The 24,446-nt window shown below is 35.7% G+C and overlaps 1 protein-coding gene across 2 annotated transcripts in view; it reads right to left on the bottom strand.

The window, feature by feature from the left end:
- The window catches only part of DYNC2H1 (dynein cytoplasmic 2 heavy chain 1), a 372,035-nt gene that overhangs the window by 147,773 nt on the left and 199,816 nt on the right, over positions 1–24,446 (bottom strand). For both annotated transcript variants that reach the window (XM_004282190.3, XM_049714064.1), the window contains exons 71-77: positions 23,613–23,678; positions 21,374–21,424; positions 20,499–20,576; positions 18,359–18,490; positions 17,297–17,369; positions 4,711–4,871; positions 1,709–1,834 (exon numbers count right to left, since the gene is read on the bottom strand). In XM_004282190.3, coding sequence (XP_004282238.2) covers positions 1,709–1,834; positions 4,711–4,871; positions 17,297–17,369; positions 18,359–18,490; positions 20,499–20,576; positions 21,374–21,424; positions 23,613–23,678 — 687 coding nt within the window. The remainder of the gene's footprint in view (positions 1–1,708; positions 1,835–4,710; positions 4,872–17,296; positions 17,370–18,358; positions 18,491–20,498; positions 20,577–21,373; positions 21,425–23,612; positions 23,679–24,446) is intronic.

Below are 24,446 nucleotides of genomic sequence, written 5' to 3'. Positions count from 1 at the left end.
ATCCAAACTTCCCAAAAGAAAAGCAAAACATTTAAAAATTTTTTAAAAGTTTTATAATATAATCTACCCTATATATTCTTCAAAAAGTCCTAATTAAGATTTGATTCCAAAATAATAACTGTAATTATATTTTACATAGATTAATAGCTATCAATCTATTGTTTGGAACAGAAAGCAGGATTCAAGTATTCACAAGTCTTCCTTATGTTTCAAAACATATGTAATTCATCTGACATAAATTTTATATTTTATACATTTGTGATTTTTACAGAAAACTGTAGTAATAATGGAATTACTTGAATATTCCTATATATCTCAGTTCCAAAATCTACATCTTCTTTTTTTTTTTTTTTTTTTGCGGTACACGGGCCTCTAACTGTTGTGGCCTCTCCCGTTGTGCAGCACAGGCTCCGGACACGCAGGCTCAGCAGCCATGGCTCACGGGCCTAGCCGCTCCGCGTCATGTGGGATCTTCCCGGACTGGGGCACGAACCCGTGTCCCCTGCATCGGCAGGCGGACTCTCAACCACTGCGCCACCAGGGAAGCCCTACATCTTCTTTTGATAAGTAGTAAGTCATCATGGTCTATCACTTCATTCACTTAGTCATTAACTCATTCATCAAAGATTATTTAACTACTTACATGTTTTATGTAAAGTGCTATAGTTGCCAATTTATTTTCAACACATTACACAAATTTTCAACATACTACAACTAGGCTATGGCCTCCCACTCTATTCTGTTTGGTTCTATTCTGAATAACTTCTGCCAGATTAATTTAATTAAGTAATTATTAACTCCCTTGTTAAGGACCTCCTTTGACTCTGTGTCCTAAGACAAAAATTCCAAGCACTTCAGCACGATTTTGAGGGTATTCCATAACCTTGCCCCTTCCTAGCCATCTAACTCTATTGCCCCACATCGCTCTGCCTGACCCTTCCAGGACATTCAAGGACATCTTCATTCTTTGTACTAGGCAGGCACATTCCCACCACTATGTCTCTACTTGTGCTGCTAGAATTAACCACAATTTTTTTTCCCCCTACACTTAGCTAAATCACATATAGTCTTCAAGGAACATCTTGTCTTCAGTGTCATCTATGACAGCCCAAACCCATATTCATCTTTCTTCTTAAATAAGCACTAGACTTAATTCTAGGTTTGCATTTAAACCTACATCAATTTGTTCTGTCTTAAAGTTTTTTCGTCCTGGGCCCACTTCTGTTAAATAAAATGATTGCTTCCATTTACACCCAGCCTCCTTAGCACCTAGGAAGTGTTCTGTAGTAGCTCTCTCTGACTCCTCTACATCTTTTCTCCTCATACAGATACAACAGAACAAAAGCATAAAGAAAATTTAATGTTATAAATAGGTCTTCTACAATTCTTTAAAACATTTCCCTATTTTTCGTCTGAAAAAATTCTCTAAGCCTCCCCTTCAGTCCTGATTAAGTTTTTGACTTCCCCTAAATGCCTTTAAAAAAGAGATTTTTATAGATTTCTTATTAAAAGATCCATTTTGGTTTGTACAAATGTACATATATTTAAGGAGAAAATATATAACAGATTTTAAATGATTCCCCAACAAATACTAATTTTTTTAAAGACATCATAAATCGTGCATGACATATTTTAATACTGATGTTCCTTGGAGATTACTGAATTGAGTATATTAGATATTATTTGCACCACACTGATCTGAATCTACCTTTTCCAGAACTGGCAGCCAAGATACCACAAGATGTAAGTTCTTCAAACAGAGCCAGTCTCCATTTCGGGCACATTCTTTTAGCATTTGAACTGCTAAATCAGCTTGGCCTTGACCCATGGCAACCTGCAAAAACAAAAATAAATAACAAAACTAAAAAAAAACAGATCTGATAACATGTTGTAACAGAAGACTTTCAAATTATCCTGCCATACATACTGAACTAACTCAAGTACTGTAATCAGGGTTTTAAACTTTTAATAAGAAATATCAGACTCTTGCTGTTTCCAACAATTGTCTTGTTTTTGTCCTTACATCAGTGGCAGATTTTTAATATTATTCTATTTAGTAAAGGTACTAACATTACAGGTCTGAAAGTTATAGAACAGTATAAAGAATTGCTGAATAGTTTTTTTTTTCCTCATTCCACTAGTTCCTGCAATTCTTACTCTCTCAAACATGGACCTTTAAAAACATAATTTTTTATGACTACTGTCTTGTTGTATTCTTTGAGGGATTAAACATTAACAATACCGCTTCCTTGAAATTTGCTTCTCTTTTTAAAAAATTTCTCCAACATTGCACAAATTTGGCTCCCAAGCTACTTGGTCCACTGAACTGCGTAATTCCCTAGCCCTTCATTGTCTAGAAGACCCTAACATGTTGGGCCTCAAGACTCTACATTTAGCCCTCTGCTCTTCTATTCTTTTTCAGGGAGAGGAGGCAGGAAGGAGAGATAGAGAAAAGAAGAAAGGGGGAGGGGAGAAAAAGAAGAGATGGGAGAGGAAGAGGGAAGGAGAATCCTGGTCTCACTGGAATTCCATTCCTGTATTTCCAATCCCTATAGTCTATCTGCACTTAGGACACTCATGTAATAGGCTAGGCTAGACCTTTATGATGTTTTCTATTTTATTTTATAAAATAGAAAACATCCAAGCAGAAGCCGAAACACCCTAGAAAATAGATTCAGTATATAAGATTTCTGTATTATTTGAATGAATAGACTAGTTAAGTCTACTTAAGTCTAGGATTCTATAAAAAAGTTTTAGTCAAGGGTCTAAACTGGTTGCATGCTACTTACTATACCAAGTTTAAACTCCGCCATATGTCTCTTTAAGGATAATATATATAATACTTAAGTATCAGTACAGCTATATCTGTCTCTGTATATATGAGAGAAACACATTTACTGAGAGTCCTGGCTCAAATATTTTATTGGGTACATAGTCAAAACACTTTGAAGAATACTGTTATAGACTACTTCAAACCACAGCGATCTCTCTTTTCATAATGAATATAAGATAGCATTTCATTGTTTTTTATTGACTTTTACAAGTATTGATTTTGCTTTTCAATTAGACTATAAAGTTGTTGAGAGTGGGAACCATGCGTCTAATTCATTGCATACAAAAGCATGTAACAAAACAGGTAATAAATACTCATATATTGTTTTTTTTTAATTTTCAAGATCTAACCCAGAACTAAGCAAATAGGAGGGATAAAACAAATACTGGTTGAACTGTTTAGATGCACGTATTAGTTTGCCATTATTAAAATGCGAAAAAAAACCCTTGAAACAGTTGAAGGCATGTACAACAGAATCAGAGGGGAAAAAAAGAATAAGTAGTTTGCTGAGCTGAAATGGTAGCTGAAAGTAGGAACTCAAAATTTTCTATAAGGCATAAATTGTATGAAAACAGCTTAAAGGTTCATGAAACATTAGAAGAAAACATATACTCTAAGGAAAAAAATACATTTTTAAAAAGCACAACAGGAAATGTCAAGAAGATGGTTAGCCCCTACATCAAAAAAAAAAAAAAAAACAGTTTCTTGAAATGAAAATTAATTTTTTGCATTAAGAATATATTATTATCCTTAGGACATACATTCAGCATAGCAAAAAAAACTTTAAAATAACAGGAGATTTATGACTAAATACGTCTGTATTTAAAGGTTTTACAATATTAAAAAATTTTGCAAGTACACAAAAGTCTAGAAATTCATATAGTCAAACTTACAGTGAGTGCAAATAGTTTTATCTTTCTGCCAATATCACTGCTAACAGATACAGCCTATAGAAGAGGGCTCCCCTTCCTCAAGACATCTCACTGACAATTGAATATTGTCCTAATATATTAATACACTATAACTAGGATTGAATGAAACTCCCTAGAGTTAGTGCAAAACCTGTACAACTAAGCCTAACTCTCTGCTATTTTGCTATCTTCTACTTATAGTCCTCATAACATTCCCACTTGTCAATTTTTGGTTGCTGTGAAAGTATTCTGGTTTTTTAATCATTATTAATTATTTTCCCAATGAAAAAGATTTATTTTTTTCACATGTCAAAAATTGAGGGTAAATTAATTCATTTTCAAACTTACATGCCAACTGAATTGAAAAAGAGGTGCTAATCTGAACAAACTAAAACTCAGAAATTTAGCTCAGGACAAAATGGTATTATATGAGACAAATATATTATCTTATCAGACTTCTGGAGGTTAGAAGTCCCACTCTTCTATTGATCTATTTTTAAATCAAGGTGTCAGGGTTCGAAAATAAAGGTAGTACTGCAGGGCTGTTCTTTCTGGAGGCTTTAGGAGAGAATCCTTCCGTTGCCTTTTCGAACTTCTAGAATCCACCTACATTTCTTTGTCTGTGGCCCCTTCTACCATCTTCAAAGCCAGCAGCACAGCAACTTCTCACCTCTTTGACCTCTGCTTCCTCACATCTCCCTCCTTCCCTCTGCTTCTTCTGCCTCCTTCTTAAAAGGACCTTTATGACTATATTGGGCCCAAATGAATAATCCAGGATAACCTCTCCACTGCAAAATGCTTAACTTAATTACAGTTGCAAAGTTCCTTCTGGGGATCAGGATGTGGACACTTTCCAGGGACATTAGTTGGCACACCGCAACAAAAAATGTCTGTTCCACTAATAGAATCAAGTATGGCAGGAAGATCAATAGCTGTAGCAAAAACAGCAGGGTAATATGTACTGACCTGATGATAACACTCTCCACTTCTCTCAGCATTAGCAAGTTCTTGGAGTTCCTGAGAAGGATCAGCACCCGGGGAAATGATTATCAATATGGGTTCAATTTCTAGTGTCTCTTTGTATAAACGTTTGAGATTTAGAGGAGGTGGGGACAACTCTTTCAGTCCTAAAAGATATATTAAAGAAATTACCAATAAATAGCAACATGAACCAGAAAAAGTCTATTAAAACTAATTACATGATATATAAGAGATAATAACTAAGTGAACTATAATCCTATACATATTAAAGGTTTCTCACTCTAAAATCATTCACATACTAGTAAGAACTAACATTTATTGAATGTTTAAGGTGCCAGGCATTTTTCTAAATGCTTTACATCTATGACATCATCTAATCCTAACAACAACGTTAAGAGGTAGGTACCCTGAATACCACATTCAACAGACACAATCAGCACTGCGGTCTTAATATACTATTCTCTCCCTACAAAAGACTGAAGCCAACCATATTACCATACAGGTTTTCATTCATTTATATAACTGAGAGCCTACTCTGTGCCATGCATATGAGGAATCAGATTTCCACATGATGTGGTAAATAATATCACTCTCATGATATAGGACAAAGATTTATTTCTTATGTCCTTGCATTAAGAGAAAAAAAAAGTGGTATAGAATGAAAAAATGTTTATTTTGGAGACAAAAATATAGATCTCAGTTTATGTTTGTTAGCTAAATGACCCTATGCAAATCACTAAAATGCACTGTGCCTTGGTTTCCTCAATTGTAAAACAGGGATAAAACAATCCATAGGTCATTTGGAGGCAAAATAGGATACAAAATAAAAATAGATTCTATTTATTCATCACATACTCTATGCTAAGCATACTCAAGGAAATTTAATGTCTTCCCAAAGACCACCCAGCCACTAACTGCTAACTGTATTCAAGGTAATTCATCTGTTCTTTTTTCTATTCTGAAGCTCTTCACAAACTGTAAAGTCCTACACAGACAAGAAATTATAACTTCACTGTTATATTTAAAACTCTTCTGCTAAAACTTTAATGTTTCCATTATTAACGTATTTAGTAAAAGTCAAGCTAAAGAAGACCCATTTCAATTAAAAATCAAAAATACACTTGTCTGAACTGAGCTAAAAAGAAGAGTATGATACAAGGGTTTAAAAATAGAGGATTAGAATGTAACAGAATGAGTACAGAGGAAAGAAGTGCTTTCTTATATCCTCAACTGTAGAAATGAATAGATAATATTGTACCTCAGAAATCCTAAAATAGCAGGAAAAGACATTCTTAAGGAATTCTGTAACAGGCACTTTAAAATATGAATTCAATGCCATCAAGATGGGCTAAAACAGGCATTTCTAGATGACCATCCTGAAAAGACAAATTTCACACCTGAACTCTTCCCCTGTATTCTTCACAGCAGCAATAAACAATGCTAAGCAAGGATTTTCAAAGACAGAAATATTTCTAATACTAGGTGAAATTTACCCCAACAGCCATGTAAAATTGATGAACTGCTTCTAGAGGCATATCTTATGAATTTTGTTTTTAATTAAACTGGTAACACTCATTCTTTGTAACAGAAAAGAATTCTTATATACTCATGGCAATGTAATAAATATTTTTATTTTCATATGTTCATTTATTTATTCATAAATTCTCATAAGCATTCTAGGCCAATTAAATGTACTGTGATATGATTAAATGCATCAAAAGTCTTAAAAATGCACATTGCCCTTGACTCAGTAATTTAAACTATAATTAATTCAAGAAATAATTCAGAATATGAATGCAGAAGTATGTACAAGAATTTTCCTTGTAGCTCTTAATACTAGTTAAAACAGGGGAAACACAAGTTTTTAGAAACAGTAGTCTGAATGAGTAATTTCTGATAGTGATATAAAGGAACTGAAGTTACAAAAATAGTGAAGTAAAAGATCATGCACTTAAAAGTAGATTAGCACTGTTTGAGGAAAGCAGCCTAGGAACGTGTTTGGAAAACTGGGAATTTTGGAAGAAAGCACTAACCATTCTGTCTCTAGACTGCTGTTCTGGACTAGAGCTGCAACATTTCCAGCCTCCAGCCAACTCTGCTCGCTTCAGACTGGCCACCACAATCCTAATTGGCAAGAACTAATTCCTTAATACCTATCCTATTGCTCCTGTTTCTCCTGAATTCAGTGGGTTTTGTATATTGACAGACCCCTTGGTTTGTCTCAAGTCTGAAGTCAAGGGGAGAGTCCGTCGGCAACCAAGGACTTCTCTGTTCAGTCCTGAGCAGGATTTTCCTCAAATTGTAGGGCTTGTCCGTATACTTGTGGCCCTAAATATATAAAGGTATATGGTTATACCATCCCCTAGACTTTCTCTAATTGTTGAATATTGTGCAATGCTTAACATATTAAACCATTAAAGCCGTCTGTCCATTTATCTTTATTTCAAATATCTGAACATATGGCCAGCATATACTTGAGCTCAGTGTTTGATGGTGAAATTTAAATGTGGATAAAATAAGAATAGTATACCCATGAAAAGAAAAGTAGATTAGGCAACATGATACCATATTGTATATGCATCTATGTGCCTAAAAAGAATAGAAAGGTGTACATAAAAATGTTAATGATGGGCTTCCCTGGTGGCGCAGTGGTTGAGAGTCCGCCTGCCGATGCAGGGGACGCGTGTTCGTGCCCCGGTCAGGGAAGACCCCACATGCCACGGAGCGGCTGGGCCCGTGAGCCATGGCCGCTGAACCTGCACTTCCGGAGCCTGTGCTCCGCAACGGGAGAGGCCGCAACAGTGAGAGGCCCGCGTACAGCCAAAAAAAAAAAAAAAAAGTTAATGATGATTATCTTGTAATGATGGAAAAACAGGTGTTTCTCATCTTTTTACTCCTCTATATCTTCTCATAGACCTCTAATTAGATGTACTATGTGATAAGAATATGTCAAAATGTATATAAAGATATTTTCATATAAAATGACCACAAACATTTTTATTATATGCACTATGAGCTACTGTCAGTTTGTTGCAAATGCTCCTGAGAAGGATAGGTAATTCTGGTATAATATATTTCTCCTTATCTTTTCTAACAACTACAGGCATATCTCAGAGATATTGTGGGTTCAGTTCCAGACCACCACAATAAAGCAAACATCGTGATAAAGCAAGTCACATGAATTTTTGGTTCCCCAGTGCATATAAAAGTTATGTTTACACTATACTGTAGTCTGTTAAGTATGCAAGAGCAATATGTCTAAACAAACAATATAAATAACTTAACTAAAAAATACTTTATTGCTAAAAAAATGCTAACCATCATTTGAGCCTTCAGCAAGATGTAATCTGTTTGCTGGTGGAGATTCTCGCCTCATTGTTGACGGCTGCTGACTGATCAGGGTGGTGGCTGCTGAAAGCTGGGGTGCCTGTGGCAATTTCTTAAAATAAGACAACACTGAAGTGTGCTACATCGATTGACTCTTCCTTTCACCAATGATTTTTCTGTAGCGTGCAATGCTGTTTGGCAGCATTTTATCCACAGTAGAACTTCTTTCAAAATTGGAGTCAAATCCTGACACTGCTTAATCAACTAAGTTTATGTAATATTCTAAATCCTTTGTTGTCATTTCAACAATCTTCACAGCATCTTCACCAGGAGTAGAATCCATCTCAAGAAGTCACTTTCTTTGCTCATCTGTAAGAAATAACTCTTTATCCATATTTTTTTTAATCATGGGATTGCAGCAATTCAGCCACATCTTCAGGCTCCACGTCTGATTCTAGCTCTATTGCTATTTCCACCACATCTTCAGTTACTTCTTCTACTTAAGTCCTGAACCTCTCAAAGTCATCCATGAAGGTTGGAATCAACTTCTTCCAAACTCCTGTTCATATTGATATTTTGACCCCTTCCCATGAATCGTGAATGTTCTTAATGGCATCTAGAATGGGGAATCCTTTCCAGAAGGTTTTCAACTTACTTTGCCAAAATCCATCAGAGGAATCATTATCCATGGGAGCTATGGCCTAAGAAAATGCATTTCTTAAATAACAACACTTGAATAGCAAAATTATTTCCTGATCCACGGGCTGCAGAATGGATGTTGTATTAACAGGCATGAAAACAACACGAATCTCATTGTATATTCCCATCAGAGCTCTTGGGTGACCAGGTGTATTATCAGTGAGCAGTATTATTTTAAAAGGAAACTTTTTTATTTTCTGAGCAGTGGGTCAACAGTGAGCTTAATCTAGTATACCATGTTCTAAACAGACGTGCTGTCATCCAAGCTTTGTTGTTCCATTTATAGAGCACAGGCAGAGTAGATTTTTAGCATAATTCTTAAGGGCCTGAGGATTTGTAAAACGGTAAATGAGCATTGGCTTCAACTTAAAGGTACCAGCTGCATTAGCCCCTAACAAGAGAGTTAGCCTGTCCTTTGAAACTCTGATGACAGGTATTGACTTCTCCTCTGTAGCTATGAAAGTCCTAGATGGCATCCTCTTCTAATAGAAGGCTGTCTCGTCTACATTGAAAACCTATTGTTTAGTGTAGCTACCTTCACTTATTATCTTAGCTAGATCTTCTGGATAACTTACTGCAGCTTTTACATCAGCACTTGCTGCTTTACTTTGCACATTTATGTTATGAAGACAGCTTCTTTCCTTAAAGCTCATGAACCAATCTCTGCTAGCTTCAAACTTTTCTTCTGCAGCGTTCTGACCTCTCTCAGCCTTCGCAGAATTGAAGAGAGTTAGGGCGTCTCCCTGGATTAGGTTTTAGCTTAAGGAAATGTTGTATCTGGGTTGATCTATCCAGACCTCCAAAAATTTCTCCATATCAACAATAAGAATGTCTCACTTTCTTATCAGTCATGTGCCACTGGAGTAGCACTTTTAATTTCCTTCAAGAACTTTTCCTTTGCATTTATATCTTGGCGAACAGTTTAGAGCAAGAAGCCTAGCTTTCAGACTATCTCAGCTTTGGACATGCTTTCCTCACTAAGCTTAATGAGAAAGACACATGACTCCTCCTTTACCTTGAGGACATTTTAGTGTTATTAACTGACCTAATTTCAATTTGTTGTGTCTCAGGGAATAGGGAGGCCTGAGGAGAGGGAGAGAGCTGGGTGGTAGAGCAGTCAGACACACATAATGTTTATCACTTAAGTTCAATGTTTCATGTAGGCATTATTTGGCACCTCAAAAACAATTACAAGAGTAACATCAAAGATCACTGATCACAGATCACCATAACAAATATAATAATAATGAAGAAGTTGGAAATATGGTGAGAATTACCAAAATGCAACACAGACACAAGTTGAACAAATGCTGTTTGAAAAATGGTGCCAAAAGACTTGCTTGACACTGGACTGCCACAACCTTTAATTTGTAAAAACTACAGTAACTGCAAAGTGCAATAAAACAAGGTATGCGTATACTGACTGAAACATGTGTTTTATTTGGAAAATACATGCCAATACAGAAATTATCTTTTAAAAGTTAAAATGATTACCATATTATTTCTTAATTTAACAAATAGACACTTTAAACTCCATGAGGAATTTTATCTGTTTTGCTCACCATTTTGTATACAGAGCCAAGCATAAATTCAATTATTATTTCTAACGTTAAAATCTATAAAACTCTTAGAGCAAAAGATTAGCAGAACACTCTATGACATAAATCACAGCAAGATCCTTTTTGACCCACCTCCTAGAGAAATGGAAATAAAAACAAAAGTAAACAAATGGGACCTAATGAAACTTCAAAGCTTTTGCACAGCAAAGGAAACCATAAACAAGACCAAAAGACAACCCTCAGAATGGGAGAAAATATTTGCAAATGAAGCAACTGACAAAGGATTAATCTCCAAAATTTATAAGCAGCTCATGCAGCTTAATAACAAAAAAACAAACAACCCAATTGAAAAATGGGCAGAATACCTAATAGACATTTCTCCAAAGAAGATATACAGACTGCCAACAAACACATGAAAGAATGCTCAACATCATTAATCATTAGAGAAATGCAAATCAAAATTACAATGAGATATCATCTCACACCAGTCAGATGGCCATCATCAAAAAATCTAGAAACAATAAATGCTGGAGAGAGTGTGGAGAAAAGGGAACCCTCTTGCACTGTTGGTGGGAATGTAAACTGATACAGCCATTGTGGAGAACAGTATGGGGGTTCCTTAAAAAACTACCAATACAACTACCATATGACCCAGCAATCCCACTACTGGGCATATACCCTGAGAAAACCATAATTCAAAAAGAGTCATGTACCAAAATGTTCATTGCAGCTCTGTTTACAATAGCCCAGAGATGGAAACAACCTAAGTGTCCATCATTGGATGAATGGATAAAGAAGATGTGGCACATATATACAATGGAATATTACTCAGCCATAAAAAGAAACGAAATCGAGCTATTTGTAATGAGGTGGATAGACCTAGAGTCTGTCATACAGAGTGAAGTAAGTCAGAAAGAGAGAGACAAATACCGTATGCTAACACATATATATGGAATTTAAGAAAAAAAAATGTCATGAAGAACCTAGGGGTAAGACAGGAATAAAGACACAGACCTACTAGAGAACGGACTTGAGGATATGGGAAGGGGGAAGGGTAAGCTGTGACAAAGCGAGAGAGAGGCATGGACATATATACACTACCAAACGTAAGGTAGATAGCTAGTGGGAAGCAGTCGCATAGCACAGGGAGATCAGCTCGGTGCTTTGTGACCACCTGGAGGGTGGGATAGGGAGGGTGGGAGGGAGGGAGATACAAGAGGGAAGAGATATAGGGACATATGTATATATATAACTGATTCATTTTGTTGTAAAGCAGAAACTAACACACCATTGTAAAGCAATTATACTCCAATAAAGATGTTAAAAAAAAATCCCACAGAAGATAAATATATATTCATTAATCCAATTTATACAATATTTCAAAGTATTGGAACATTTTGGATTTAGAGAAAAAACTCATGAGAAACAGTTTACTGTTTAAGATAACACAGGTGACACTCATGTTACTGGGAATTGCATGTTAGCCATTCCACCCACAAAACTCCTGTAAAATCCACATTGCACTTTAAGTAAACTTAGTCTATATATAATCACTGGTTTTAAAACCCAACTAATTTTGACTCATGACAGCATTTGAACTGTTAGTGTCAATCATTCAAAGCTATTCAATAAAGTTAAAGAGCCAAAAATGTTCATCCCATTGTGAATTATCAAAGCATAAAACTACTTGTAAATCACTGGGATCTTATATTTTGACCTTGACGGTTAAAATACATAAATTCTCTCAAAAGAAAAAAATAACTAAAAATAAGTCAACAAAATAACTCTAACCTTTATTGTATTTTATTTTACTCAGACAAAATGTTGAGATAATAAAAAAGAACTAATTTGCAGTTTAAAAAGGAAAGAATATTTGTTTTTCTGTTTGTTTTGTTTTGTTTTATTGCGGTACGTGGGCCTCTCACTACTGTGGCCTCTCCAGTTGCGGAGTACAGGCTCCGGACGCGCAGGCTCAGCAGCCATGGCTCACAGGCCCAGCCACTCCGCGGCATGTGGGATCTTCCCGGACCGGGGCATGAACCCATGTCCCCTGCATCGGCAGGCGGACTCTCAACCACCGCACCACCAGGGAAGCCCATAAAAAGGAAAGAATATTGCTCCTGTACTTTTTAGGTATCTGAGTAAAGAAAGCAGCAAATACTATCAAACTATTATAGTTAGCAAGTATAGTTGATTCATTCTTCCTCATTCATCTCATCCTCCTTAACAAAGAGACTGATAAGAAAATTACTTTTCCTTTATCAGAGAAAAAAGACAACTCTTAAAATGTAACACAAATATCAATAAAAAGAAGGAAAATCGACAACCACTATCTAATCTAACACACATCAACCAATTAAATGGGAAAATACTCTTTAGAAATGCAATAATACTCAAGCCTGGAAACAAACAAAAAATGTCCAACATTTTGTGGTAGAGTAAAATTCTAAAGATACCACTTTCAAGATTCCTACCCCTTGGTTGTTCAATCAAACACTAACCTAGGTACTTCTGTGAAAGGACTTTGTAGATGTAACTAAGGTCGTGGATCTTAAAATAAGATTATCCCATATTATCCAAGTGTGCCAATTTAATCACTTGAGCCTTGGAAAGCAGAAAAACTTCTCCCCCTTAAAGTCAAAGAGATGCAGCCTGAAGAGAGAACAGGAGAGACGAGGCAGAGGGGGCGGTCAGAGATGTGAAGCATAAGAAGAAATCAATCTGCCATTGGTGGCTATAAAGAAGGAGGAAGGGGGCCACAAATACAATCAAAGAATGCAAAGGCTTCTAAAAACTGAGACAGACTTCTAAGAACTCAAAATGACAAAAACAACCTCAATTGTCCAACTGCATGGTGCAAATTCAGCTGAGTGAGTTTGGAAATGGATTCTTCCCAGAACCTCCTAATAAGAGTCCAAATGACCAACACCTGTATTTATTTAGCCTTGGGCAACTTGGATCAGAGAAACCAGGAGGGCCTACCAGACTTCTGACCTATAGAACTATGAGATAATAAATGGGTATTGTACTAAGCTGCTAATTTGCGGCAATTTGTTACAGCAGCAATAGAAAATGAATACACATTTCCTTATGTCCTTCCTTTTCTCTTAGACACAGATGTCACAGGACAGATTGAGCTATGGAAGCAAAGATCATGGGATGGGATGTTAGCATGGATAAGAGAAGTAGAGGAATGTAAAACTAGGAAAGTTTCAAGGCTCAAAAAGACTTTTTGATGAAGAACCTTTGAGAAGTTACTGGTTCTTGCAGCTATTGCACCATCTTCTGTGAACATGAGTACCTCAATACACACAGCATAATATTGTGCTCAGAATAATTATTAAATCAGAATTACAGAAGTCAGAATATCTGCATCTGGTAACTGCTATTTTGAAAAAGTAATGCAGTAGACTGTGTTAGTACACAAGGCTTGGTTTGTAGGATTATATTAAAGCAGCATGCCTGAAAGTTTTGAGGCATGTTCTGCTAACTTAAATCTTCAAACCAAAACTACTTTCATAAATGCATCTTTATAAGTTACTATTTTAAAGTTTATAGATTATAAAAAGGATTGCTAAAACTTAATAAAAGTCTTTCCATATGAATAATGTTTGAGAAATTACATTTGAAATCAAATCTCTAAAATTTGATTAAAAAGATAAGTGCTTGTCATTTTCCAGCAATATGAACTTTTAAAACTTATTCATACAGTAAAACCTCCAATTTTATATAAAAACTGTATTAATAAACCACTTGACCAAATACAAAGTCATCAGGCCATATACCAGTATATATGGCTTTTGCTTAGAAATAGGTAGAGTATAATTTTAGAAGTATATTAAACTTTCAAAGCATTTGAATATGTGCATATCATGAGGTTTTCACTTATGCCATTAAACCTTAAATGTCATTTAACCTAGAGATGAAATAATACAATACAGAAGTATTTCAGAGAGTAGGCAGAGGGTCAAACTACAAATTCAATAAGAAAGGTCATGTGCAATGTGGCACAAAGAGCATATTTTTAAAGACTACATGGGTGAGAAAAGAATAGCCTCCTAAGAACTTCTCTGAAATTGCCTCATTTTACTTAAACTTGCATTAGAGTTATAGGAACAGACAAAAAATATATATAAATGAGCAAGAAATATATCAGTTAGTGTTAAGAAATGGGTAAAGAATTAAAGCAGGTAGATGTGTTGGTACTGATTAAATGGCCCGGAAAGGCCTTTCTGAAAATGCAACGTTAACATCTGAATGATACAGAGGAGCCAACAATTAATAAAAAAGAAAAAACAAACAAAAACAGAGAACAAACAGTGCAAAAGCCCTAAGGTTGTTTTCCCCACGAAGGCACAGTGGCAGGCAAGAAGGAAGCAAGATGAGGTTAGAGAAGAAGGTTGGGGCCAGACTGTGTGGGGCTTTGTAAGCTTATACAGTTGACCCGTAGATAATGCAGGGGGGTTATGGACACTGACCGTCCACAGGCAAAAATCTGAACATAGCTTAGAGTTGACCTTCTGTATCCGTAGTTCCTCTGTATCCACAGTTCCTCCATACCCGGAGTCCCACATATTCAGATTCAACCACCTGTGGATCATGTAGTACTGTAGTATTTACTATTAGAAAAAAATCTGCATAAAAGTGGACCTGCACAGTTCAAAACCATGCTGTTCAAGCATCAATCATATATAAATCTGGAATTCATTCTAAGTGTTTTTTGAAAAGATTTTGGAAATGTTAAGCAAAAAAGAGAGATGATTTGGTTTAAGTTTTTAAAAGCTCACACAGCCTTCTGGAGAGAATGGACTGAAGAGGAAGCGCAAACTGAGGCAGGGAGACCGATGAGGAAAGCGGTCTCTGATTTAACACACACTTACAGTGCCCATGCGCCAGAAGCTGTTTAAGGCACTGGGGCACAACCATGAACAAAACAAAGCTTGTGCCCTCATGTGGCTAATATTCTAGTTGGGGAAAAGGAAATTAATAAACAGGTAAATAACAATATGTCAGATGGTGATAATAGTTAAAATAAACAAGGCAAAGGAGGATATGGAGAGCTGAGGAAAGAGTACATTATTATATAGACAGTGCTCAGAGAAAGTATTAACTTAAAAGATGACAATTGAGAAGAGAAGCAAGGGTGATAACTGGGGGTGGAATCTGCTGGAAGAAGGAGCAGCAAGTGCAAAGGCCTTGAGACTGCAGAAACAAACTTGCAGCACTAGAAAAACAGGAAAAAGGCTACTGTGGTTGTTAAAGATTGAGCAAGGGTGACAGTGGTAGGAGATGAGATCTGAGGGGAAGAAGAGGACCAGAAGAGGTAAGACCCTGTAAGACAATGGAGGGACTCTGAGAAAGATGAGGTGCCATCAGAGAGTTAGAACGGAGAAGTGATATGATCTAACTTACATTTCAAGAGACGCTCTAGCTGCTATGCTGAGAATAAACTGGAAGTGGGAAAGAAAGAAAGCCTGATATAATGGTGGCTTGAAAAAAGTGGTAGATGGTAGTGGAAGTATGAGAAGTAATTAGATTCTCCACATTATGAAGATAGAGCCAAAGCTATGGCAGTAAATGAGGTGAGAGACGATGGTGGTTTGCATTAGGTTGGTAATAATGACACCAAGTAAATGAATTCAGAGTAAGTTTTAGAGTTGGAGCCAAAAGGACTAGCTGGTAGATTGGGTATATGAAGTAACGAAAAGAGAGAAAGGATCACTTCTGGGTTTTTTGTTTTGAGCAACTGAGTGGATCCTAATACAGACAAATCAAAAGTTCTGTATTGGTCATCTGACATTCATAAGAAAACATCAAATGAGCATCTGTATATATGATCCTAGAATTCCACAGCGAGGTTGGGGTTAGAAATAAGAGATATAAAAGTCAGTAATTTACAAATGATATTTAAAGTCAGGAACTGAATGAGGTCATGAAAGAATGTATAATAATGAAAGAAGGGAACCCAGGGCAAGACTGCAGTGGAAGGAAGAATATTCCAACATTTAGAAGGAAGAAAGAATACTCCAACATACAGAGAAGCAACCAATAAAGGAAAGAGAAAAGGAAAATCCTAAAAGGATTGAGAAATGAAAGAGGAAACATAATAATCAAGAGAAGAAAGTGGAAAGTGTTTAAAGAAGGAACAAATGGACAACTTTGTTGAGAGATCAAGTAAGATAAAAGCACAGAAGTCACTTGGAAATAGATATATGGAAGAAGACCTCATTAACCTTAACAAGAGCAATCTTGTGGAACTTTAGGGAGGAAGTACAAATAGAATGAGTTGAAGGTAGAATAAGAGTTGAGGAAATGGATTACTGTGGTCTTTGACTATGGACACACTTTCAGGATGTTTTGTTGTAGAAGAAAATAAAGAAATGGGATGAAAGAAAGGGGATAGAGGGTCATGGGCAGCATTTTTAAGACAGGTGATACTAAAATATGTTTGTATACTAACAGAAAGGATCCAGTAAAGAAGGTGAAATTGATGATTCAGGAAAAAGGGATAATGGCAGGAATGAAAAAGGAAAGAGCAAATGGCTGGCCTTTAATTGGAGCAAGGACAGTCATTCAGAGTAACAGAAGGGAAAGCAGAATGAGTATGAGTACCATTGTAGGTAGCTGGTAGAACTGTTAGTGGGAAATTAATATTTTCTGTCTTATTGCTTCTATTTTCTCAAAAAATGGTAGTAAAAGGTTACTTCAAGGGACTTCCCTGGCGGTCCAGTGGTTAAGACTCCGTGCTTCCAGTGCAGGGGGTGTGGGTTTGATCCCTGGTAGGGGAACTAAGATCCCACATGCCCCGTGGAGTGGCCAAAATAAAAACAAAAAACCAAAAAAAACAGGTAGAGATTGTAAGATAAGTACGATAAAGGGGAAAAAATGTATAATCTTTCTAAACTAAGGTCAGCATAGAATAAAATGTAAATTAAAAACACATACTTCAGGTCACTGGTCTAGTTCTAGAAAAGAAGTGTACTTACCCAGAGTTTTACATGCAAATAGAGTCATGGCACTTTGCAATCTGTCTGGTCTGAGAGCCTGTACCACAAGAACCTTAAAATAAAGTACAGAGTATTTTTAAATAATAAAGTTCCTATAACAGCTGTAACTAAACAATAGTTAATGTTAAATCAAACAAATGTTTACCACAATATTTACTATGCCTAAAACTGTCACAATAGGTATATAAAAAGACACGTCTTTAATAGCCAAAATATTACTAAAATTCATCAGATCTACCATCAAAAGTAAACATCAGCATGTAAGGGTCATAGCGTTAGCTATGTCTTCAGGAACTAATAAAGGGCCCAATGGCCGGTGAAAATAAGGGTATGTAGGTAAAGCATTCTTGGTGACAGCAGTGCAGAAGCATAAAACTCTTAACCAAAATTTTCAAACTACCAATTTTATGCTGAATCATATCTATCTGTTCCTAGATGTTTAAGTTTTCAAATGAAGTTTTTCTCAGTTTTTTTTTTTTTTTTAATTGTTTTTAAACACACTTGGTGAAACAGAATTCAACAAGGGGCAGAAGCACAGCCAGCAGCCTAGTTAAGAAATATAAATGGAAGGGTCATTTCCTGGAGTGTCAACTCCTGTGTCCTCTCCAACCTAAGACTTTGGTCTAGCCAAAAGACTGAGTGGAACCCACCAGTAGGTTTCATCATTATATTTCAAAACAAAATGGAAAAAAAAAGTTCCCTGTTCCTCACCATAAGGTCTTTTCCTTAGGGAGAACCCTGGGAAAAGAGTGAAGAACCTGTACAATCTATACTTAAACTTATTTCGGTAAGACGTGTTCTCTATTGAGAAGTCCCCCTTGGGTCAGAGGCAGAGGAAGTAAGAAAAGCTACAGTGGGAGACACTCTACCCAGAAACGTTGCCAATGATTTCACTGTCTGGACAAGGTGGCAAAAGCAGAAAGCCTTTTCCCACATATGCCCATTAAGGTTATGTGACACCCTAAAGGCAAAGCTTTTATTTAAATGGCTTCTGAGTGACAACAGAAACATTAAATACATTTACACGTTTAGATAATTTACCTGCTGAAATAAGGAAACTTTCTTTGCAAGAATAGATGGAAACTCTTGCTCACACATTGAATTATGATAATAAGTATGCCACAAAGCTACATCTTCAAAACAGAGGGTCTGATAAAGACTGGGGAGAACAATCTAAAAAATAAAAATAAACATATATACTGAGCTACAAGCAAATATAAATACATATACATACATCCATACTAAATACACACACACACTAAAAAAAGTAAGTGGAAACCAATTATTGATATTTACCATTTGTTTTCTAATTCGTGTTGGCTTATTTAATCACTTCTAGATCAGAAACAGTATGGCAGACTTATCTAATCCAGAATTAAATAAAAGCAAATATTTCCAAAGTAGTACTAAATCAATACTGCAAATTAACAAATCTTTTCTCTATGTAAAAACATTTGTACCTATCTCCACCTTGTGGAGAAAAGAATACTTTCATTAAAACCATGTGCAAATTTTAACCATTGCCAGAATGGAGTTCCATGTTAGAGTGCAAAAATATGCCCAGTTTCAAATCTTGACTCTATACTTTCTCAGTGACCATAAATAAGTGACTATATCACTCTGGGCCTTAGTTTCTTTATCTGTTAAATGAGGACAATAACAGTAGCTCCCTCACAATGTTGAAAATATCTAATGAGATGATCCACTTTCAAATTCTGCATACCTTGAACATAGTAAGTCATCAATAACTGCTGGCTACTCCTACCGTTTTAACCATGTGCTACTGTACCATTAGAATAGTTGTGAAGAAAAGCAGGGAAAGGAAAGGAAGAATGGAAACATATGTTACAGATTTTGAGAGAAGTATATTTGTCTTTCATTCCCCACAAAAACAACACTTTAGCCTGAGTAAAGAACACAGACAGAACTGTTGGGAGTTAGGCTTTTTCTTCCCCATGCCCCCATCCTCACTGCCCAAGTCATACCAGGGGAAGAAACTGTGGGGAGGGGAAAGAAGGAAGGAGAGAAAGAGAGGAAAAAGACACTATATTTGGAAAACCTACATATCAAAGGCATGTAGGAATGTGGTGTCAGAATGCCTTAATTAAAATCATAGTTCCAAAACTTCCCAGCTATTTGATATTGGATAAATTATTTAACCTGTCTACACCTCAGTTTGCTCTTCTCAAAAACAGGCATAATTATGACTTCTTCAATAGGTCATTGTGATAATAAAATAAGTAATGCATCTGAAGTATTTAACATGATGCTTGGCACATAACAGTTCCTCAAAAATATGTATGAAATTGAAAAGAAAATAGGTTCATGCATTTTGCAACTCGCTGCACTGATTCTTATTTCTCATCTGTAAAAAGAAAGTTAATAATACCTCCCTCTTAAGGTTTGTGTGATAATTGAATAAGATAATTCATTTGAAAATGTTTTATAAACTAAAATGATAATAAAACACTAATGTATATTATAAACTTTCTCTGAATAGGAAAGCCCCCCTTTCCTAAATGTTTTGCATTTCTTTACTTAACAAGAAATTAGTATGTGAAAAAAAGCATCATTATAATTTTTTTTTTTTTTTTTTTTCCGGTATGCGGGCCTCTCACTGTTGTGGTCTCTCCTGTTGCGGAGCACAGGCTCCAGACACACAGGCTCAGCGGCCATGGCTCATGGACCCAGCCGCTCCACGGCATGTGGGATCTTCCCGGACCGGGGCACGAACCCGTGTTCCCTGCATCGGCAGGCAGACTCTCAACCACTGCGCCACCAGGGAAGCCCCATCATTATAATTTTTAGGTTAACACAGTTAAGATTCTTTTCCAAGTGTAACCTCTCAGTAGATCAATTGTTCAAACAATTTTAACTGTATCATGTTGATTATTATTAAGTTTGCCATTAGGAGTTCATGAAATAGTTCAGAGGTCCTGCCCAATAATCCAGAAATCTCTTCAAATTCTCACTATTTTTCATAATTATTGATTTTTTGCATTCTATTAAAATTGTTTAAAGCACTAATCAGAATAATTCTTGGATATTCTTTTACCCAGGGATTTTACATCATTTTCCCAAAAATATCAACACTGAGTATGAATAAGTAGCACATAAAAATATAAAGAGAAATAACTCAAATACTAAAAAAAATAAATCTCTCATAGTAGAAGAGGAATACCTTTAATGTTGCCACTGCCCAGCTTCTTTCCTGATCAATCCAAGACGGAAGTTGATCACGTATTCTTTGTTGAGAGTCCTTTTTAATAAGAGCAATTATTTTCCTTAGTATATCTGGTAAAACTCAGACTTCAAAAAAATTAAAAATTGACCAGCTAATTTTATGAACACTATTTTGAAAAAAACTCATTCTATGTATTCTTTAATTTTTATCTATTTTACAAGTCAATATGGTAAAATTCTACATAACGTCAGGTACTGGTAAACACTTAGACAAATGTTACATTCATTTTCATAGGGCTTAATCTTTTGTAAAACTTCAGAAAAACTCAAATGTAATAAGAAACTTCCATAGAATTATAATATTTTTAATTATATTTTGCATGTCAGATATAATCTAGGTTTCGCATTACAGTTTGGATAGGTTGCTTTGAAGACAAATATTATCCATTACATGTTTAAATAGAAAATTACTAGAGAAAAAGCTAAATTTGAATAAAGTTGTCAAAAGTTAAATGAAGTAATTTTTAACTTTACTTATATAAGAAAATTTTCCTAGTTATGTTACGAGGTTTGATCTTCTTCAAATTACAACAGTGTTCTTGGAACCAAATATATATACACTGAAAAAAAAGAAACCATATTAATTTCTTATATTTAATTAATATTCTCAGAATAATACATGTCCTCAAGGACAAAAAAACACATATAGGTCCATTTTCTATTAGGGCAATAGAGGCAAAGATATAGTCCTCTAATAAAAATATAATTTCAACAGTAATTTAAAACTTCTCTCAAGCAAATTATATTTCATGAAATCAAAGCCAGAGTTATTTTCACTAAGAGTGAAATAATAATTTTGTTATTCTAACTTACAGCTTTCCGCAACATGTCTCCAACAACCACACCTGTAAATGTATCCCATTCCTATTAAATAAAAATATGAGAAACACAAAAAATATTCTAACCATTTAACAAATCTTTTTAAATTTCCCCATAAGACAGCTTACAATTTAGCTTTCTAAAAACATGGAAAAAAATAAAACTCCTTTCATACCTTCCCACTCTACGACATTAACATAAGAATGACTTCATGTACCATACCAACATAAAACATTAAAACAAAATCTACTAGAATAATTTTAAGACAAAAATAGAACTACAGGGCTTCCCTGGTGGCGCAGTGGTTGAGAGTCCGTCTGCTGATGCAGGGGACACGGGTTCATTCCCCGGTCCAGGAAGATCCCACATGCCGTGGAGCGGCTGGGCCCGTGAGCCGTGGCCACTGAGCCTGCGCGTCCGGAGCCTGTGCTCCGCAATGTGAGAGGCCACAACAGTGAGAGGCCCGCGTACCGCAAAAAAAAAAAAAAAAAAAAAAAAAAAATAGAACTACATTATACATGTGAGTCTCAACATCTAAAAATTTAAATGTCTTATTCAATTAGCATTTGTCACTATCTTTTATTTTTCCTATTATATACTACTCCTCACTAATAGATAAGCAGTAAGGTGCATACAAAGTTTAAAAATTGTGTATATTGGGAAAAATAGGGAAAAAAAAATAGAACTACATTATACATGTGAGTCTCAACATCTAAAAATTTAAATGTCTTATTCAATTAGCATTTGTCACTACCTTTAATTTTTCCTATTAAATACTACTCCTCACTAATAGATAAGCAGTAAGATGCATACAAAGTTTAAAAATTGTGTATATTGGGAAAAATAGAGAAAAGTACTACCATTAACTTATCTTTTCCAACATATTGGGAGAAGACTGCCATTACTCCTTTTTTTTAAAAAAAACCATGGAATCAAAATTGATCAAGTGTTACAGAATCTAGAGCTCTTAGAAAATCTGTGTCTTCACTCTGGGTTACCCATTCAGATAATTATGGGCACTACCATATTATTTGTTACACATTGGCCAGCAAATAAAGCCAGGACGTATTAAAATTTGAGAGCCATATGGAAAAATTACCAAAGCAACATACTTCCTGCCTCCACCCACTCTGACCACTCATTCTTCCTACTGAAGTTATACAGTCACAAATAAATAAAATACAAATTATCAGTACTACTTTATGCGAGTCAAATAAGACTGTTCTCCTTTCCCAATGATAATTTATTTATACTCCAGGAGGGAAAACTAGGGAAAATTAAGTCTTATACAGCAGAACATACTGAGCATGGTGAAAAACATACAGGAGGAGGGAAAGGCATCAAAGTAAATAGTGTAAATAAAAAGAGTCAAGTTAAATTTGGAAGAAACTATACAAGTCAGCCAGAGCATGTGGAGTTAGAGAAAAAGAGAAAACAGTCACATGGAATGGTATGCCTTCTTTTAACTATTCAAATGAGGGGAACCCAGAGCATAGTTACAATCTGACCATAGAGAGTTAAAGGTTACTAGGTCAAAGTGCACTGTCCATATATACTATTTGCTGCCACCCTGGCTACTGAATGCTCACTTTAATGATAATGGCATAATAATGAGAAAAATCACTTACAAATAATTTTTTTAATATTAGAAGCAGGTCAGAGATGGATTACTTAGTTCTATCTTGAAGGAAATTCTTTTCAAGTTTGAGAGGGGGTTATATGGTAGACCAGAAATGAACTCACAGACAAAAAAAGATAAATTATACATTAAAATATTAACATAAACCTACAGGCTCAAAGAAGGCTTCTGAGAACTGCCCACCCTCTTGCTTCATCTGCTGACTCTGAGCAAGTCAGTGGAGGTAATAAATAATGTAGTGGCATACCCATATTGTTTAACTTTTTTATATTCATCAGTTCCACTGCTTAGACGAGGGAAATAAGAAGGCTGACTCTTCTGGTGCCCTGGAAAAGTGGACTTGTGTTCAGAAAAATCTAGGTGGCATGGTAAGTTAGAGTTCTTTCCCTGCCTTACCATTGCTTCAGAATACTGGGCTCACCCAAACGAGAGTAGAACTGTAAATCAGCATCTTACACTAAACTTCTAACTAAGTAAAAAATAGATTGAAATGTAATTTCTAGCCTTAAGTAACTTCTAATCTAACCATAAGTCCGCCCATTACCAGATTTCTATGCAACTTTTTAAATAATTTTCTCCTTTCCTTCCACTTACATTTTCTTGAAAAAGTTCAGGATGCATGCCTCGAACGAAATGCAAAGCGAACATCAACTGATCAGCCTGAAAAGAATAACAGATGTTATCTTGCTTTTTCTAAATTTGTGTTTTTGGAAAAGCATAGTCCTTAAATTTTGGTTCACAAAATCTGTATTCTGTCATCTAATAATCTACTTTTATCATCTACATATGACAACTCTTCTAAGCTGGGGATGAGAGTACAGAGAGAGTGCTAACACTTTTAGAGATAGTGCTAAGGATTAATCAGTATGTACATCTCATTAAAAAAAAAACAGATTTAACTAGCTGAAATATGATTGTGAGGTTTAGATTAGTCATTACTAACCAGATCAACCTTTTGGATTAGTAATCTTCGATTTGTCAGTATGCTATATTCTCCTGAATACTCTGTATGCCCCTAAACCAAGAAACTTCACTTCTAGAAATTTATGCAGGGGATCAAAAATGTACTCCTGGAGAAGAAATAAGCATATTCATTGCAAGGTTTTTAAAATGTTTATTTATTTATTTGGCTGTGCCAGGTCTTAGTCACAGCACATGGGATCTTCACTGTGGCACGTGGGATCTTCAGCGTAGCATGCTAGATCTTCGTTGCATCATGCGGGGTCTTTGGTTGTGGCATGAGGACTCTTAGTTGCGGCATGTGAACTCTTAGTTGCGGCATGCATGTAGGATCTAGTTCCCTGCCCAGGGATCAAACCCAGGCCCCCTACATTGGGAGCATGGAGCCTTAACCACTGGACCAGCAGGGAAGTCCCGCAAGGCTTTTTATAATGGAGGGAAAACTGAAATAAATGTTCAAAAGTCTAT

Source organism: Orcinus orca, chromosome 8, assembly GCF_937001465.1.
Source record: "Orcinus orca chromosome 8, mOrcOrc1.1, whole genome shotgun sequence".
NCBI classification, from domain to species: Eukaryota; Metazoa; Chordata; class Mammalia; order Artiodactyla; family Delphinidae; genus Orcinus; species Orcinus orca.
This window is presented reverse-complemented; position numbering and strand designations above follow the sequence as displayed.